The 15,222-nt window shown below is 47.3% G+C and overlaps 1 protein-coding gene across 5 annotated transcripts; it reads left to right on the top strand.

The window, feature by feature from the left end:
- Positions 1–3,155: 3,155 nt before the first annotated feature.
- ZDHHC23 (zDHHC palmitoyltransferase 23) lies at positions 3,156–14,320 on the top strand. 5 transcript variants are annotated; one of them, XM_084843107.1, is made up of 5 exons: positions 3,197–3,769; positions 6,580–7,290; positions 9,049–9,216; positions 9,660–9,742; positions 10,587–13,927. In XM_084843107.1, exons 1-4 carry the CDS (start codon positions 3,624–3,626, stop codon positions 9,715–9,717), a joined length of 1,083 nt encoding a protein of 360 aa, XP_084699233.1. In that variant the 5' UTR covers positions 3,197–3,623; the 3' UTR covers positions 9,718–9,742; positions 10,587–13,927. The 5 variants fall into 5 exon arrangements, with proteins under 5 accessions (XP_084699229.1, XP_084699232.1, XP_084699233.1 ...); XM_084843103.1 differs by lacking the exon at positions 9,660–9,742 and having other exon boundaries at positions 3,156–3,769; positions 10,587–14,320; XM_084843106.1 differs by lacking the exon at positions 9,660–9,742 and having other exon boundaries at positions 3,191–3,271.
- Positions 14,321–15,222: the final 902 nt, after the last annotated feature.

The raw sequence follows: 15,222 nt of genomic DNA, 5'->3' as shown, positions 1-15,222 counted from the left end.
ATAACAGCCACTCCCCGTCCCCGATCCCCAGCCCTCGGCTGCTGTGCATACGAAAATCCAGCTGGACACATGGCTGCAAGGGTTGGAGCAGCAGCCTCGGCCAGCCAGGTCTCCATAATACATGCCAGGTCTGCACCCTCATCCAGGATCATGTCATGGATGAGGGAGGTTTTCTGGGTAACAGACCTGGCATTGCAGAGCAGCAAACGAAGGCCAGAAGATGGGGTCACGACTCCCCCAGCCATCCTTTGGCTCTGGACAGGCCCGGAGCAGGGGACAGATACTACACATCTCTCCCTTGTTCCCCTTACCTGGCATGGCCTGCCCCTAGCGCTCCGCCAGCGCCTGCCGCCCAGCCTCGGTATGTTCTGGCCCCCAACACTCCCCCCACTGCCTCCATCAGGTGGACACATGCCCCCTCGCTCCCGCCTATCAGGCAGGCTACCCACCCCTAAAAACACAACAAAATCCCCCCCAACAAAATAAAACAAACAAACAAATAAATTAAAATCCCCTTAAAAATGCCAGGCAGGAGTCCACAGGGAAGGCCTGGTGGCGGCGGCGGCGGCAGCAGGCCCAGCAGCAGCAAGCACGCCTCTTCCCCAGTGGTGGTGGTGGTGGCTTCACCTGCAGGCCCTGGCTCTCCCAGGCCACCTCAGCCAGCCAGCTTATGTAGCCCCTCCAGGGAGGGGCAGGTGGAGCAGCACAGCTGGCTCGGTACCTGGGGGCCTTGTCCTGCAGGGACTGGCGGTCTGCCAGGCAGAAGTCCACAGGGAAGGCCTGGTGGTGGTGGCAGCGGCGGCAGCAGCAGGCCCAGCGGCGGCAGCAGCAGGCCCAGCGGCGGCAAGCACGCCTCTTCCCCAGTGGTGGTGGTGGTGGTGGCTTCTCCTGCAGGCCCTGGCTCTCCCAGGCCACCTCAGCCAGCCAGCTTATGTAGCCCCTCCAGGGAGGGGCACGTGGCTCGGTACCTGGGGGCCTGGTCCTGCAGGGACTGGCCGCCTGCCAGGCAGAAGTCCACAGGGAAGGCCTGGTGGTGGTGGCAGCGGCGGCAGCAGCAGGCCCAGCAGCGGCAAGCATGCCTCTTCCCCGGTGGTGGTGGTGGCGGCTTCTCCTGCAGGCCCTGGCTCTCCAAGCTTCTTGTCCTTGCTATCAATCTGGCTGCTGCATTTTGCACAAGCTGCAGCTTCTGAACTGTCTTCAAAGGCAGCCCCATGTAGAGCACATTGCAGTAATCTAACTTGGAGGTTACCAGAGCATAGATGACCAGGTTAGCCCTGTCCAGATAGGGGCATAGTTGGGCCACCAACCAAAGCTGGTAGAAGGCACTTCATGCCACTGAGACCCCCTGAGCCTCAAGTGATAGAGATGGTTCCAGGAGGACCCCCAGGCTACAGACCTGCTCCTTAAGGGGCGGTGCAACCCCATGCATAATAGGTTGAACACCCTCCATCCGGTCAGGAGAACCACCCGTGACTGAGCTTCAGAGCATCTCGACACCAGCCTAAAATCCCACATTTAAAACAGAGCTTTCTGCTTCCGTTTTAAATGCAGGATCTCAACAGACCCCCTTTACACGTGCTTCCTTCCCCTCCCCTTTCCCCCCTTATCTGAGTCTTCCATATGTTGCATTGGTCTAGCTGCTCTTATTGCGGCTTGTCCTTTTTCACAGAGGGAACTCAAGCATGGTAATTCGATAGCTCATTATCTCCGATCTTTTAAAAAATGGAATAAAGGTTATGTAGTGTAGGAGATGCCCTAGAGGTTGACAATGTCATCTGAAGGACGCACAAACTTCCGTGACTAACCAATCTCAATAGCAGGATAACATCTCCATGTGAAGAAGCCCTCAGTTTATTAGCCCTCATCCAGTCCATTATCACAGCCAAGCACTGATCTAGAACATCCTCAGTCTCACCTGATAAAGATGAAAAGGAGAAATGGAACTGTGTGTCATCAGCATACTGATGAAAATGCACTCCAAAACTCCGGATGACCCCACTCAATGGTTTATGTAGGTGTTGAATAGCATCGGGGATAAAACCAACAAGTGCAGAACCCCATACTGGAGAATCTATGGAGCTGAGCAATATTCCCCAAGCACCACCTTCTGGAACTGACCGTCCAAGTAGGACCAAACCACTGCAATGTTGTGCCTCCCACTCCAAGCTCAGACAATTGTCCCGGAAGGGTAGCATGGCTGATGATATTGAAAGCTGCCAAGTGACTGAGGTGATCTGCTTGAACCCCAGTGAAATAATATTGCGGCGGCGGGGGGGGGGGGGGAGTGGCAAAACGTATTGCTGGATGAACTTTGTCTCACATACTAGGTTTCAGAAAGAAATAACTATACATCACATTCATGCTCCCATCCTAATCACATTGGCTTAGAAGGAGACTTCGTCATACTTAAAGTACACCCATTGAAATCAATGGCACTTCAGTTACTAACTTAAGTCTCATTGAACAGAATGTTGGACCAGATGGACCCTTGGTCTGATCCAGCATTGCTGCTCTTACGTTCTTATGAGTTCAATAGGCATACGCTGTATGACGAAGGCTAGATCCACCGCATTTTCTCTGAAATAAGACCTAGTGGTTTAGTTAAACATCCCTCCCTCACCCCAGTTCTGTCAACCAACAGGGGCTAAGATGAGCCCGCGGAGGGCGGATGCGGCAGCATGCGTGCCGCCCGATAATAAAGAAAAAGCACTCCGAGAATGTGCAAAGTGCTTTCTTTCAAGTAACTAGGGGTCCAGCGAGCGAGGGCGGCACTCGTCTGGGGAGACGTCTGCCACTCTCGCCCAGCTCCAGCTGACATCAACACCCCCGCCTCTGCCTGGAACGATCCCCCCGCTCCGCGCAGCCCGCCGCCCCAAGCGCCACTCGCGTTCTGACGAGCGCCACCGCGGGGGGACTTTTAGCCCCGCCCCCGTTCCGCCCGCGGGCATTGGGCAGAGCTCCGTGACGTCACAGGAGGAGAGGAAGGGGCCGGCGTTCCAAGGAAGCCGGAAGCTTCGGGTCGCGGAGAGGACGCTTAGGGGAGAACGGCAAGAAGGGCGGGGCTGTGCCTTGACAGCAGAGCAGGGGCAGCGGGGCGAGAGCGAGCGAGCAGGCGGAGCTTAGCAAGAACTCCGCCAATCACTGTTGCCGGAGGAGGAGCGCGTTGGTAGCTCGCTCCCCCCCCCCCTTTGTCTCTATTGCTGGCAAATTAGGATCCAGGAAGAGCCCCTGGCGGTGGCCTGCGGGGGGCCGGCTGGAGGCTGCGCCGGGGGTAGGGAAGCAAGTGGCGGGGCTGCGGGGCTGGCACCCCGTTGGGATTTGGTTGGCGCTGGGTTACAGGCGCTAGGCTGAGTCAGAGTGGGAGTCGTTATGTGTGGGTGGGGGTCTCCCCCGCCCCGAACTTGCGCGTTCCGCGATGAGCCCGTCGCCCTGCCCCCTCCCGCTCCCCCTCCCCTAGTACTTTCCCCAGACCGTCGCCTTTGGGCGGCTCGCACGTGCTCAAGCCCCCGAGAGCCGGGGCGTCCTTTCCCTCGCACGCTGCAAAGGCGCGTCCCCGCCCGCCGCTTTTCGATGCCGGCCAGGTCCGGGGGCGCTATGGCGCGGCCGCCGGACGAGGAGGCGCGATGAAGCCCCGAGGAAAGACGCCTCGAGCGGCCCCCGAGGCGGAGGACGCCCTCTGTTGCTGCGAGTACCTTGATCGGAAGGGGGAGAGGAGCCACCTGGCGGCCTGCCTGTGCGCGTGCGACGACCTGGACGAGGGCTGTGAAAGGTAGGGAGGCGGCTGCCTCTCCCGCTCGGGCGGCGAAACCTCCCTCCGGCTGCCGCTTTCGTGTGGCGGCATTCGGGGCGGCCTTGTGAGCCGCTCCCTCGGCCTCTAAAGGCTCCGGCTTCCAAGCCTGCCTGCGCGCAGGGTGTTCTTTCAGAACTCTTGCCTCCAGTGTAGCCCCCTCCGCTCGTGGTGATTTCCGGCTTAAAAGCTGATGAATTCCCCTTTGCCATCCTCATTTTGTTACAGGGCTTCTAGTTAGGGTTATTATTTGCTAAAACTTTTTACAGCTGCCCTTCAGCCCTCGGGATAAGCTGGACAGTGTACAAGAGTGCGATTAAAATCTCATAAAATACAGTAAAAACACAGAACAGCGTGTCTGTAATCACGCAACAACAACAACAAAAACCGCAAAAAAAAAAAAACAAAAAAGGGACAGCAAATACAACGGAACAGGTGCATCATAACGACCAATTGAAATTAAAATGCCTGGGCAAACAAAAATGCCAAAACAATTGCTGTGTTGGTGCCGGGCACACCTCCGTGGGGAGGGTATTCCGGAAATCGGATGCCTATGCCTTGAACAGCCCCATGAGTAGCCCACATTCCATATAATTGGTTTTTCCCAGTGATTGTAAGCTTCACCTGTTGACTTTCTGATTTTGTGCCACTTTTAAATAGTCACACAGCACCTTGGCAATTTGGAAGAATCTTTGCATTTAAAGAGGATTCAGCCTGGGCGGTAGGTTCCAGAAGTAAGAAGGCAAAAAACTTGCTATGGCAGATTAGAGGAGGGTAAGGGCCGGTGCTTATGTGAGCTTTTCTTAAGGTACACATACATAGTGAAGGGAAGCCATGCAAATATTCCCTTCATTATCCTTGACTAGGGGTAAGAAGTTGACTGCATAATGGAGGGAGATAATTGTGGGCTCCAGATGTGTTAGATTACAGTTCCCATCATCCTGACAGCATGATGGGAATTGCAGTCCAACACAACAGGAGGGCATCAGGTTGGGGAAGGCTGGTGTGGAATCATGTCTGCTCTGCTGGCAGTGACCCTCTCTTTAAGCACTAAAGCAGGCCCAGTGAGGTTTGAAGATGGCTGTAGTGTGGATTGCAGGGACAGGAGCAGAACTCTCCAAATGATTCTCCAGTGACTCTGAAACAAAGTCCTACTGGGTTTATGGTGACATGAAATTTCATAGGCAATAGCCTGTGTTGTCAGATGTACCTCAAAAATAAAAGCTGTTGGATTTTATAGGCTGAAATTTGATGACTACCTTGCTGCAGTGGGAAGGATACCAAAGAGTGGAGGAAACATACATACATATATATATATATATATGTGTGTGTGTGTGTGTGTGTGTGTGTATCTCCTTTTGCTTCCCTGGATGAATGTGTATCTACTTTAATAAAATGAGTATTATTCATATTAAAATGACTATTATTCATACTATAAAGTATGAGTATAAAGCTCCCAACAAGTGGGCTGGGAAGGATGTCTACTCATTCCCTGCCATAGTGCGTTTGCTTTTGCTCTTGGTAGATGTGCAATATGGATTCAAATTGCATGGAATCTTGCTAGCCTTGGTGGAACGAAGCAGACATTATGCTCTGGATTCCCTATCTAAGAGTGCCAGTAGCTAAAGAAACCTTGATGCATATCACTGAGTGTTGCAGCTGGCTGATTTTTTGTTGTAAATGTGCTGTCCATGGAACATCTGGAGGGCCACACATTCCCCTTCCTGCTATATGCCCTACTCCCAGCTTCCTGACTGGGTATTCTGAAAGTAGTGGATGAATTCATAAGCTCGTAAACTCTGCTCTTTCTATAGAGGCATTTTTTGCCAGAGAAACTGACAGACCAGACAAGAATAGAATTTGAGCAAGCTGAGGGCTGATTTACAGAACTGGATTTTCCTTAGCTGTTTTGAGGGTGCTTCTTGGCTGTCTCCACAGAACATGTAAGGATTCTTACAAATTTCAAATGAATCAGCATTAGGATGACATGATGAGATGCCATCCCATGCAGTGCTGTCTAGATTTCTGGGTAACAGGATTATGGCCGATTCATGCAATATTTTTAGCATGTACACTGAAACCATGTACATATTAAAATAAACATATATATGGAAAGACATGAGTTTGGAAAGAAATTTACGTTATCATAAAAGACACATTCAATCACCAGGGAGCTGATGATTGTCCAATGTTGCGGTTTTGTTTCTGTGATCTGGTTCGCACATGATAACAATCCATGGGTTGTTTAGCCCATAGGTTGTCAGGAGTGCATGCGCTGCCTCCCACTCACTTGCCGCTTTGCTTCATTTCTGCTTCTGCAAACAACCCCCATTCTTGGGTTGTTTGTTGTGCTATGTGAACCTGGAACTCTGGGCTGTTGAGGGGGGAACAACCCAGAGTTTTAGCCCATAGTTTGTTGTTGGGTTAAAAATCTGAGTTGTTTTCCCCTCAGCAACCCAGGGTTCACACATCACAATGAACACCCCAGTTCCTGCGTTGTTTACAAAAGTGGAAATGAAATGGCGAGCAGGCAGGGGGCTGCGTGTTCACTCACTCCTGCACAGCCCCGACTAACTATAGGTTGTTTAAACTATAGTTGGTTGTGACGTGTGAACCAGATTGTAGTGTATACACCTTTAGAAAAACATGCTCGTCTCCTGCAAAATGTGAAGTAGCCCCAAACAGCTGAACTTTGTGACAAAGTGACTGAGAGAATGACAGAAGCCAACACAAATGTATTTCTTGGTCTCTTCAGTCTAACATAAGCAGAAATCTGTGCTTTCCCCTAACAGGTGGCTGACTTGCAGATCTTTGCCCCCAGGAATGTTAGAGAGAATTGCAGACACCTTCATGGACCGCTTTCGCCTCCCGTGGCTTAGGGGGGCTGTAAAGATTGATATCAGCCTCCTTCCACCAATCATCCTGCTGCCTGTCTTCCTTCATGTAGCAGCTTTGCACTTCCTCTTGGCTCTTGTCATCCTGATATCACTTCCTGTGCTGGTGCTGTGGTATTACTACCTCACACACAGGAAGAAGGGTCAAACTCTCTTCTTCTTAAGCCTGGGGCTCTTCTCCCTAGGCTACATGTACTATGTGTTCCTCCAGGAAGTGGTCCCCCGGGGCCATGTGGGGCTCAGCCAGGTGGTTCTTCTCACTTGTGGCTTCCTCCTCATGCTTGTGGCCCTGTCTCGAGCCAAGAGAGACCCTGGCTACCTTCTCTGCCAGGTAAGCAATGACAAAGCCCTGTGCCAAGGCAGCAACAGCAACAATAACAACATATTACACAGGAATGACCTGGGGAGCTCCAATGGGCTGTACGGAGCAGCTGTACCTGGCATTGCTATGAACAGTAACCCCCAGGGCTATCCCAGAACATTGGAAGAGGGGCCTGGTGGGGTCACGGAGGACTGGTGCACCAAGTGTCACTTGGTTAGGCCACCCCGCGCTGGGCATTGCCGGATATGTGGCAGGTGTGTGAAGAGACTGGATCATCACTGTGTCTGGTATGTTCCTTGGAGGTTCAAATGGGCGTTCACATTTCTCTCTGACATCTGTGTTAGCTAAGGCTCCTCTTGAAATGCCTCCCCACTTTGTTTGGGATCTGTCCATGTTTTTAAGGGAGTGGTCTGATGACCAGTCATTTCTGTGATATGGATCAGACTCCAGGTCTAATGTCTGGTATTTTCTGCATTCAGTATTAGTTGGGGAGTTTCTGTTCCGCTATTCTAAAACCAGACGTTGGGGCAGTGACATGAATTGGACCTCTTGGAGTAGTTAATAATGTTTTCTGCCATTAACTGTTGTAAATGTTGTGATACCTTAATGATTTAATTCAGGGTTGTATATACTCCATGTTGTGGATGTGTGTGGGTGAAGATCAAAATTTTTGTAGCCAGGCAAACCAACAATTGATGCATACTTCATATGATTTAAATTGCTTCCAAGATTTGGGTTATCAAAAAGAATTGGGATGCTTTTCCTCCAAAAGTCTGAGTTGGAACTTGGCAGAGGAGAATGGAGGGAGAGCAGGTTGGGTCATTTGAACTAGGCGGGGAAGGGATAGTAGGTATGAGCCACAGGTCTTTGTAAGGCATTGAACTACTAGAAGCCCTTGCCCAGCACTCCTCAGCTTCCTTGGCCTTCACATTTCCTGAGCGCTGTCTGTAAACATGAAGGTCAGAAACTAGGTTGTTTATTTCATTTTTATACTGCCCAATAGCCAAAGCTCTCTGGGTGGTTGACAAAATTAAAACCACAAAAATACAACAGAAAATGGACTATAAAATATAATGGATTCAAATTGCAGAATAAAAATACAACCAGAGTAAAACCTAGAAGCAGCGCAGCTAGTTAAAATGCAACAGCAGATCTAAGACAGCAGATCTAAGACTGGAATGCTAAAAATTCCTGGAAAAATAAAAAGGTCTTCACATGGCACTGGAAAGAGTACAACGTACTCTTAAATTAATTGTTCATTAAACAATGAACACTCAGGTTTTCAAGGTGCTGAGCACAGATACTAGATTTCAGAGTTGGTATGTGAAGCCTGTTGGGATGCAGAATATAGAAAGCCCTGGTCTCAGTTTTTCTGATTGACCTGGGCTGTCGCTACTACAACAATACAGAATGTGCTAGCTTTCAAGCGGCTGCTTTGAATTGGTGTGACGTGTTCTTCCTGGGCTATATTTACACAAGCAACTCTTCAAAACTTAGTTCCTATGAATCATTTATTAGGCTGGTTCAGACATGACATATCATACTTTGGTGACCATAAAATGAGTCTTCCAAGGAGACTTGGAGTGCTTCCAGATGCACCTTTTATCCTGCAATTACTGTGCCTCATTCACCTTCTCTTTAGGAGGTGGGGAGATGTTGTCATCTTCCATTTGTAACCTTTCCATGTTTTCCTACCACTACTTCTGTCTCTTTTCTTACCAGCAAAATGTCTGTTAAGGAGAAAAAGACTGAATAGGTGCACAATACCTTTTGATTGGTAGTGCTAGGAGTCCTCTAGCTGGTGGACTCCTTTTTTCTCCTCTCTTCTCCCCTCACTTGAAGCAATTTCCTCTCTCCTTTCCTGGTGGGTTTTGTCCAAACCAACAAAGTATGGTTTGTGCTTGCCTTGCAAACCAGGATTAGAAACCTCACAGTTCAGAGGGAAAAAAAGGATGAGACCAAATACGTAATGGGCACTTGAGAACCTGGCACCTTGTTTACAAGCCGCTTTATTGAAAACAATGTTTTTACTTTGTCTCTTGGAGGATTAACAGCTGTGTTGGGGAACAGAACCACCAAGCCTTCGTCCTTGCTCTCTTCCTTTTTCTGCTCACCTCTGTATATGGAATTTCTTTGACTCTGGACACCATCTGTAAGGGGAAAGCCACCATCAAGGCCCTGTTCTACTGTCCTGGTGTCTATGGAGACTACAGGTGAGGGAAAGGCTCAGAACAAGTTACTGAATTGTAGTGTAAGTACTTTATACTTACAGTGTAAGTAAGTAAAACCAAATAACAAAACTAACAGCAGCTAGAATATTGTTCAGGCTTCCAAAGCATGATAAAAATTAAAATATTAACTGCCCTTCTAAAAGCAAGCAGTGAAGGAGCCATACAAATCTCCCAGGGGAGGGAGTTTCAGTGGCAGGGGGCTGCCACAGAAAAGGCATTCTTACACAGTGTCATCTTATGAATACCTGGATGACCCCCTGCCTCCCACGCTATCTGTAATCTAGCAGTTATGAAATTGGATACTCTTTGGTAAAAATCACACCTGTGGCCTTATTTGCTATTGGAAATTGCCAGGATAAAATTTGTGCAATTCCACTAAGCATGTACAAGGATAGAATCCTCACAAGCTTTCCTGTTTTAACTAGGGGGAGTACATGGAGTATGTCACTGAAGACTGAAAGGTTTATGTCCACACACATCTGAAGTGGAGAAATTGGTTTTTAGCACGGTAACAGAGTCTATATGGAATCTCTGGGCAAGGAGCTTTAATATTGTCACTTCTGGTATTAGGAAAACAGTATGGCCTTAGATACATTCAGATAGCATCCTGCATACAAATCTCCCAAAGCTCAAGGTGTGAGATATCAGTCTTTGTCTGATTGTAACCACTTGAGAGGAACCTGATTGTTACGGGCAGCAGCTCTCCATTTTTCCAGAGCCAGTGATATCTAGGGTAGACAGCTGGTTTAACAAGAACCGAAGTCCCATGCTTATTATCTTATTGAATGTAATGCATAGATTATGATGTGCTGTTTGGAAAACAAGCTTTAAGATGGTCTAATGAAACCTGGCATTTGAAGGGGGAAGGTAAAACTGCAATTTGAGGCAATATCAAAAGCGGGAGGGGACTTAAAGTTACTACTCTTGGGAAAGTATGTCAGTCCCCCCCCCCCCCTTCTCTCTGAAGCTCTCTATCAGGGGTGGGGAATCCCTTTCAGCCTGAGGGCCAAATTCAGTCTCAGAGAAGCTGTTGGGGTCTGCATGCCAATGATGGGTGGGGCCAAAAGCAAAAAGAGTGCAGCCCAAAATACAAAAAAATCAGCCTATTGTAGTTTAAAGCTTTTACTGCCAGTTACTGAGCCTTAGAGGCATTTCCACATTTTAGAATGAGGGAAAAATTGCACAAAAAATAGGAAACCACCAATTGAGCAGTGGATAGGCAAAGTGGGTGTGGACATTTGGGGAACCGCAGAAGGCCAAATTGGGACCCAAGGAGAGCTGGAGGCCCCCCCCCCCCATCCTACGTTAATGCAGTTGTGTCAGTTTCCTTGCTTTCTCTTCCCCATTTCTAGTTCTGCCCTGTCGTTCACCTGTGTATGGTATTGTGCCATTGTAACCTCCAGCATGGGCTACATCCTTCTCATTCAGCTCTTGAACATCAGCTACAATGTGACTGAGAGGGAAGCTCGAATTGCGTTGCGGGAGAATACTGGGCAAACACTGTTATGGGGCATGGTGGTCAACACAGGCCAATACAATCGAGGCTTCCTTCGCAATTGGATCCAGTTCTTGACCTGGCGCTCACCTGCTCTACAGCACTCCGCTGAAGACATTGTATGAAGCAGCGTTATCAAACGCATTGGATTAACTCATAGATTACTCCCTAGTTCTCATCTGCTGGAAACTGGGCACCAAATGCAATCTCTTAAGCCGTATTGCAAAATGGAACACCATTTTCACAGAAACGTGCACTATACCAAACAATTGACGGGAAAGACCTCAGTATGAAGATGACTACATTTGTATGTTCCTCACTTGATGCCTGTGCTGTGTGATGACATCCATGTATGAAACAGCCATCACAGAGCAAACACCAGAGAGGGGGCTTTCATATCACCTGACATGACTGCTTTTCTGTGGAGGCTATTCCTTCATACATTCAGTTCTTAGGTCATCCTGTGAGGCACTTGCATGTGTGAATCAGTCAGCAGATGGAAGTGCTGGTGCTTAGGAAAGTGTATGGTCAAGTCTTAATTGTCAGAGCATCATCAAGTTGCTACAGGGTTTAGGGAGGAATATTCTCTCCAATTCCAATGTAATATTTTACTACAGCGGTTCTCAGTGTGAAGGACACCCCCCACCCCCCTGGGGCAATGCAAGAAACACGAGCATAACGTTCCAGGGAGGAAGAACATCCAGAGTCAGAGGCACTACCCTCCCAGCACAGAGGTTTAGCATCATAGCTAACCAAACTGCTATGCTAACTGTGAGCTGCAGAGAGGTAGGGGAGCTTCTAGCCACAGTCGCTCGACCCCTTCTTGCCGCCTCCTCTGGTTGATTCTAGGGGAGAAATCTAATAGGACCTTCTCTAAGCATTAGAAGCGAATGTTTTTGGATTAGTGACTCGATCCATAAATCTCTACGCACACACCAGGAGGCTGCATATGTTCAGCTGTATATGAGGATTTAAGGCAAAGGGGCAGCTGGTATCGGGTTGTGGGGCTTACGTTTAGAAAGGGGTCTAAATCCAAGAAGTTTGGGAAACCTTGATTTAAGGTATTAGTGTGGCCTAATCATAATGCACCATAGACAAGTCACTTGGCATTTTTGAGCTTTAGTTTTCTATTGTAAATTCTGTGCTTTGTCAATTTGTGGGGGTGCTATTAAAAAGGCACTGTTCTGCTGTTCCATGAGCATGCAAAAAATAATCCCACATTTGTTAACCTCAGTTTCTTCATCTTTAGAAGAACAGATTTTTCAGTGGTTCTATTAAGTGCCTTTGGGAGGCTTTTTCTTTAAAGCTGTGATTTGTGAGGCTGATGGGTGGCTTCATTCATCTGGTTCTATATGCTGTTGTCACATTTGCCCCACCTCTTTACCTCAGAAACGTGGTTGTACTGAATGAATGAATCAGGAAGATGGTTCATAATACAAGCTGGGTGCCTTTGCCCAGCTTCACCTGGTATGCCAGTTGCACCCCTTCCTGGAGAAGGCAGATCTGGCCACAGTGATCCACACCTTAATCACCTCCCATTTAGATGACTGCAATACCCCCTATGTGTGGCTACCTTTGCATTGTGTTCAAAGCTGCAGCCAGTGCAAAATGCACTGGCCAAATTACCTTCAGGTGCAAGCTTTGTTGACCATATTATAAAAAAGGTAAAGGTGTCCCCAACCAGTCGTGTCCGACTCTAGGGTGCGGTGCTCATCCCCGTTTCTAAGTCAAAGAGCCAGCGCTGTCAGAAGACGCTTCTGTGGTCATGTGGCCGGCATGACTGAACACAGAGGTGCACGGAACGCTGTTACCTTTCCCGCCGAGGCGGTACCTATTTATCTACTTGCAATTTCTTGCTTTCGAACTGCTAGGCTGGCAGAAGCTGGGACTGAAGACGGGAGCTCACTCCGTCACGCAGCACTCGGGTCTCGAACTGCTGACCTGCCGACCTTCCAGTCTGCAGTTCAGCGTCTTAACCACTAAGCCACCGTGGCCCCTGACCATATTATACTGGTCTTATATTAACTATGCTGCTGCTGATCTGTTTCTGGGCAAAATTCAAAGTGCTGGTGCTTACCTATAAAGCCCTAAGAGCGCAGTTCAAGCGGGAGGCCCATTACCCTCTGCACTTGGAGGCTGGTGGGCATCCTATGCCGAGCGGCAGGAGTACAGAGGCAGTCTTCACCTCCACGCCCCTCCCACTCTGCATATTTACTAGACAGCCTTTTTCGCCCATCGAGCTGGGTCTCTGTGGAATGCAAGGGAAGGAGGCTGGTGAGGCTAGGGGATTTTTTGTAAGCCATCCTCCCTAGTCCCCTTTCCTCCCTGTCCACAGAACCTCCCCCTTTCCCTCCTTTCCAAGATTGCAAAAGCAACCTTGGAGAGACAGCTGGCACAGTAATCTCTGCACTTCTTGCAAGCTCTGTGATGGAGAGGGGAGCTCAGACTCCTGGGTCTGCGGTTGGAGTGCTGTCTCCGACCTCAGATCCAGGAATCCAAAAATCCTATCATCCCCCCCACCCCCATCTCTGGGCCATAGGATTGCTTCCTAAATGGCTTAGGGCTAGAATATCTAAAAGACCACCTCCCAAATGAATCTTCAGGTGCCCTTCTGTACTTCCCAGAACCAGGACAAGCTAGGGTAGTGGGAAGACAGGATAGGGCCTTGTCTGTGACTGCATCCTGACAGGGAAGACAGGACTGGCCCCTCCTCCATTCAGTTTTAGGCAGATTTTAAAAAGTTTTTTGTTCTACATAGCTTTTTAGTATTTTAAATGTATTGGCTCCATACTCTGTTTTTAAGAATCTTTCCTGCTCTTAATTCTGCTGTGAGTGATGTTTTAAATTGCGTTTTTCAGTTATAAAATTGTTTCAAGTTTTAATTGTAAGTTTAACTAATTTGGTCTTATTCAGCCAAAAAGCAACTCGTACATTTATAAATTTAAAATTGCAATCTATAATTTCCAAAAGCAAGTTCTTGAAACACCTGAATCCAGAAACTTAAAACATGAAAAAAACCATATTAGCAATACTGGAGATCAGAAAGTACTTTATACTGAACGCAAATTGGAAAATTGATGTAACTTGCCTCTGATTTGCATGGGATATAGATCATACCTTTAACTGTTCTTTAATTTTTGTGAACCACCCAGAGAGGTTATTGGGCGGTATAGAAATGAAATTAAATAAAGTATTTTTAAAAATTATTGTGGGCCATGCACTTCAGTTTAGGATCCTTGCCTTATAGCCCTGTTATAAAAATAATTTGGACAATCAGAAGTTTAGAAAGATTGAAGTGCCTAGATTTATATAGGATCATAGTGCAATACAGCTGCGGGGCAGTGAGCTACATTTATATTAAGATAATGACTAGCCTGGGATAGTGAAGACTGTATTGTATAAAATAGTTACTATACTTTCATATCCACTTCTTTAACCTGGTGAGAAGGGAATACCTTAAATCTAAATTATACTTTGTAATGGTTCCGCTGTTTGTTGAAGAAATAGGGCATTGCACCTTCAGTTGTATCATTTGCTTCTGTTACCTGTAGTAGTGCCATACTATTCTTCTAAACAAGATGCTATAAATTCAGCTGAGGCATGATGGTTAATTTGATGGATGTGGGAATTTGAATTCACTAGTTTTTCAGTTCTTTGCATAGGTTCACTTCTCTTATTAATACATGTATATGTTTTACAAACAGTTCAAAATAACCTAATCACACCATTGGCTGAAAAGGTAGGGAGCAATAGATAGCTGGAGACATGAACTCATCTTTGTTCCTGAAAATGTTTATTTCCAAAGAGAATTGTCCCATTTTGGCTCTGAGCTTTTCCTTGACACCAACATAAGCACATTATTGCACAAGTTTCAAGTTGAAACAAATTTGTGTTTCAGCTTCATTCTCTATTTTAGCATACCAGCAGATGGATTTTTCTTCCACCTGTATTTATTATACTGCCTGGCAGAATATTTAGGTAGAAGTCCTCAAATGCTCAGCTTCTGCTCAACACAAAGTAATGATACTTCGTGTTCACAGATAATGATAATAATTCTAAGCAGTTGAGAAATTCACTAAATATGAAGGTTTTTCTCCATGTTAATGGTGTGTAGAAAGTATGCAGCAGGAACAAATATGGGGAAACTGTTGGGATAGGCTGAAAGCCAGGAAGTGAAGATTGGAGTCTTGCTATAACAACTGTGTGATCTTATGAGTAGCTAGTGTAAGTAGGAGAATCATATGCTGTTAAGAATGAAGGTTAAAATACAGGATATGCCGCAGATAGAAAAATTTTTATTGAGAGCTATAACAAAATAATTGAATATTAAGTGGTTATTTGTGGAGTGCAGTACAACGAGCATTTGCCTCCATGTTTCAGCACACCCTTGTACAGCCTGAGGAAGCTGGTGAAGAACTTTTGTTTACATTGTATTATTGGGAGTAGATGTAGCAAAACACATAAGATAAATGTTCTATTTATATTTATATAAT

The sequence above is a fragment of the Heloderma suspectum genome, chromosome 3 (genome assembly GCF_057233095.1).
Source record: "Heloderma suspectum isolate Gila_16-S chromosome 3, 16-S_ref, whole genome shotgun sequence".
Lineage (NCBI taxonomy): Eukaryota > Metazoa > Chordata > Lepidosauria > Squamata > Helodermatidae > Heloderma > Heloderma suspectum.
This window is presented reverse-complemented; position numbering and strand designations above follow the sequence as displayed.

Bases quoted from the DNA above. Each gene is read 5' to 3' on its own strand.
- ZDHHC23 (XM_084843103.1), top strand. From the start codon at position 3,624: ATGAAGCCCCGAGGAAAGACGCCTCGAGCGGCCCCCGAGGCGGAGGAC. The intron at 3,770-6,579 runs GTAGGGAGGCGG...TTCCCCTAACAG, and splicing joins CTGGACGAGGGCTGTGAAAG to GTGGCTGACTTGCAGATCTT. The intron at 7,291-9,048 runs GTATGTTCCTTG...TGTCTCTTGGAG, and splicing joins CTGGATCATCACTGTGTCTG to GATTAACAGCTGTGTTGGGG.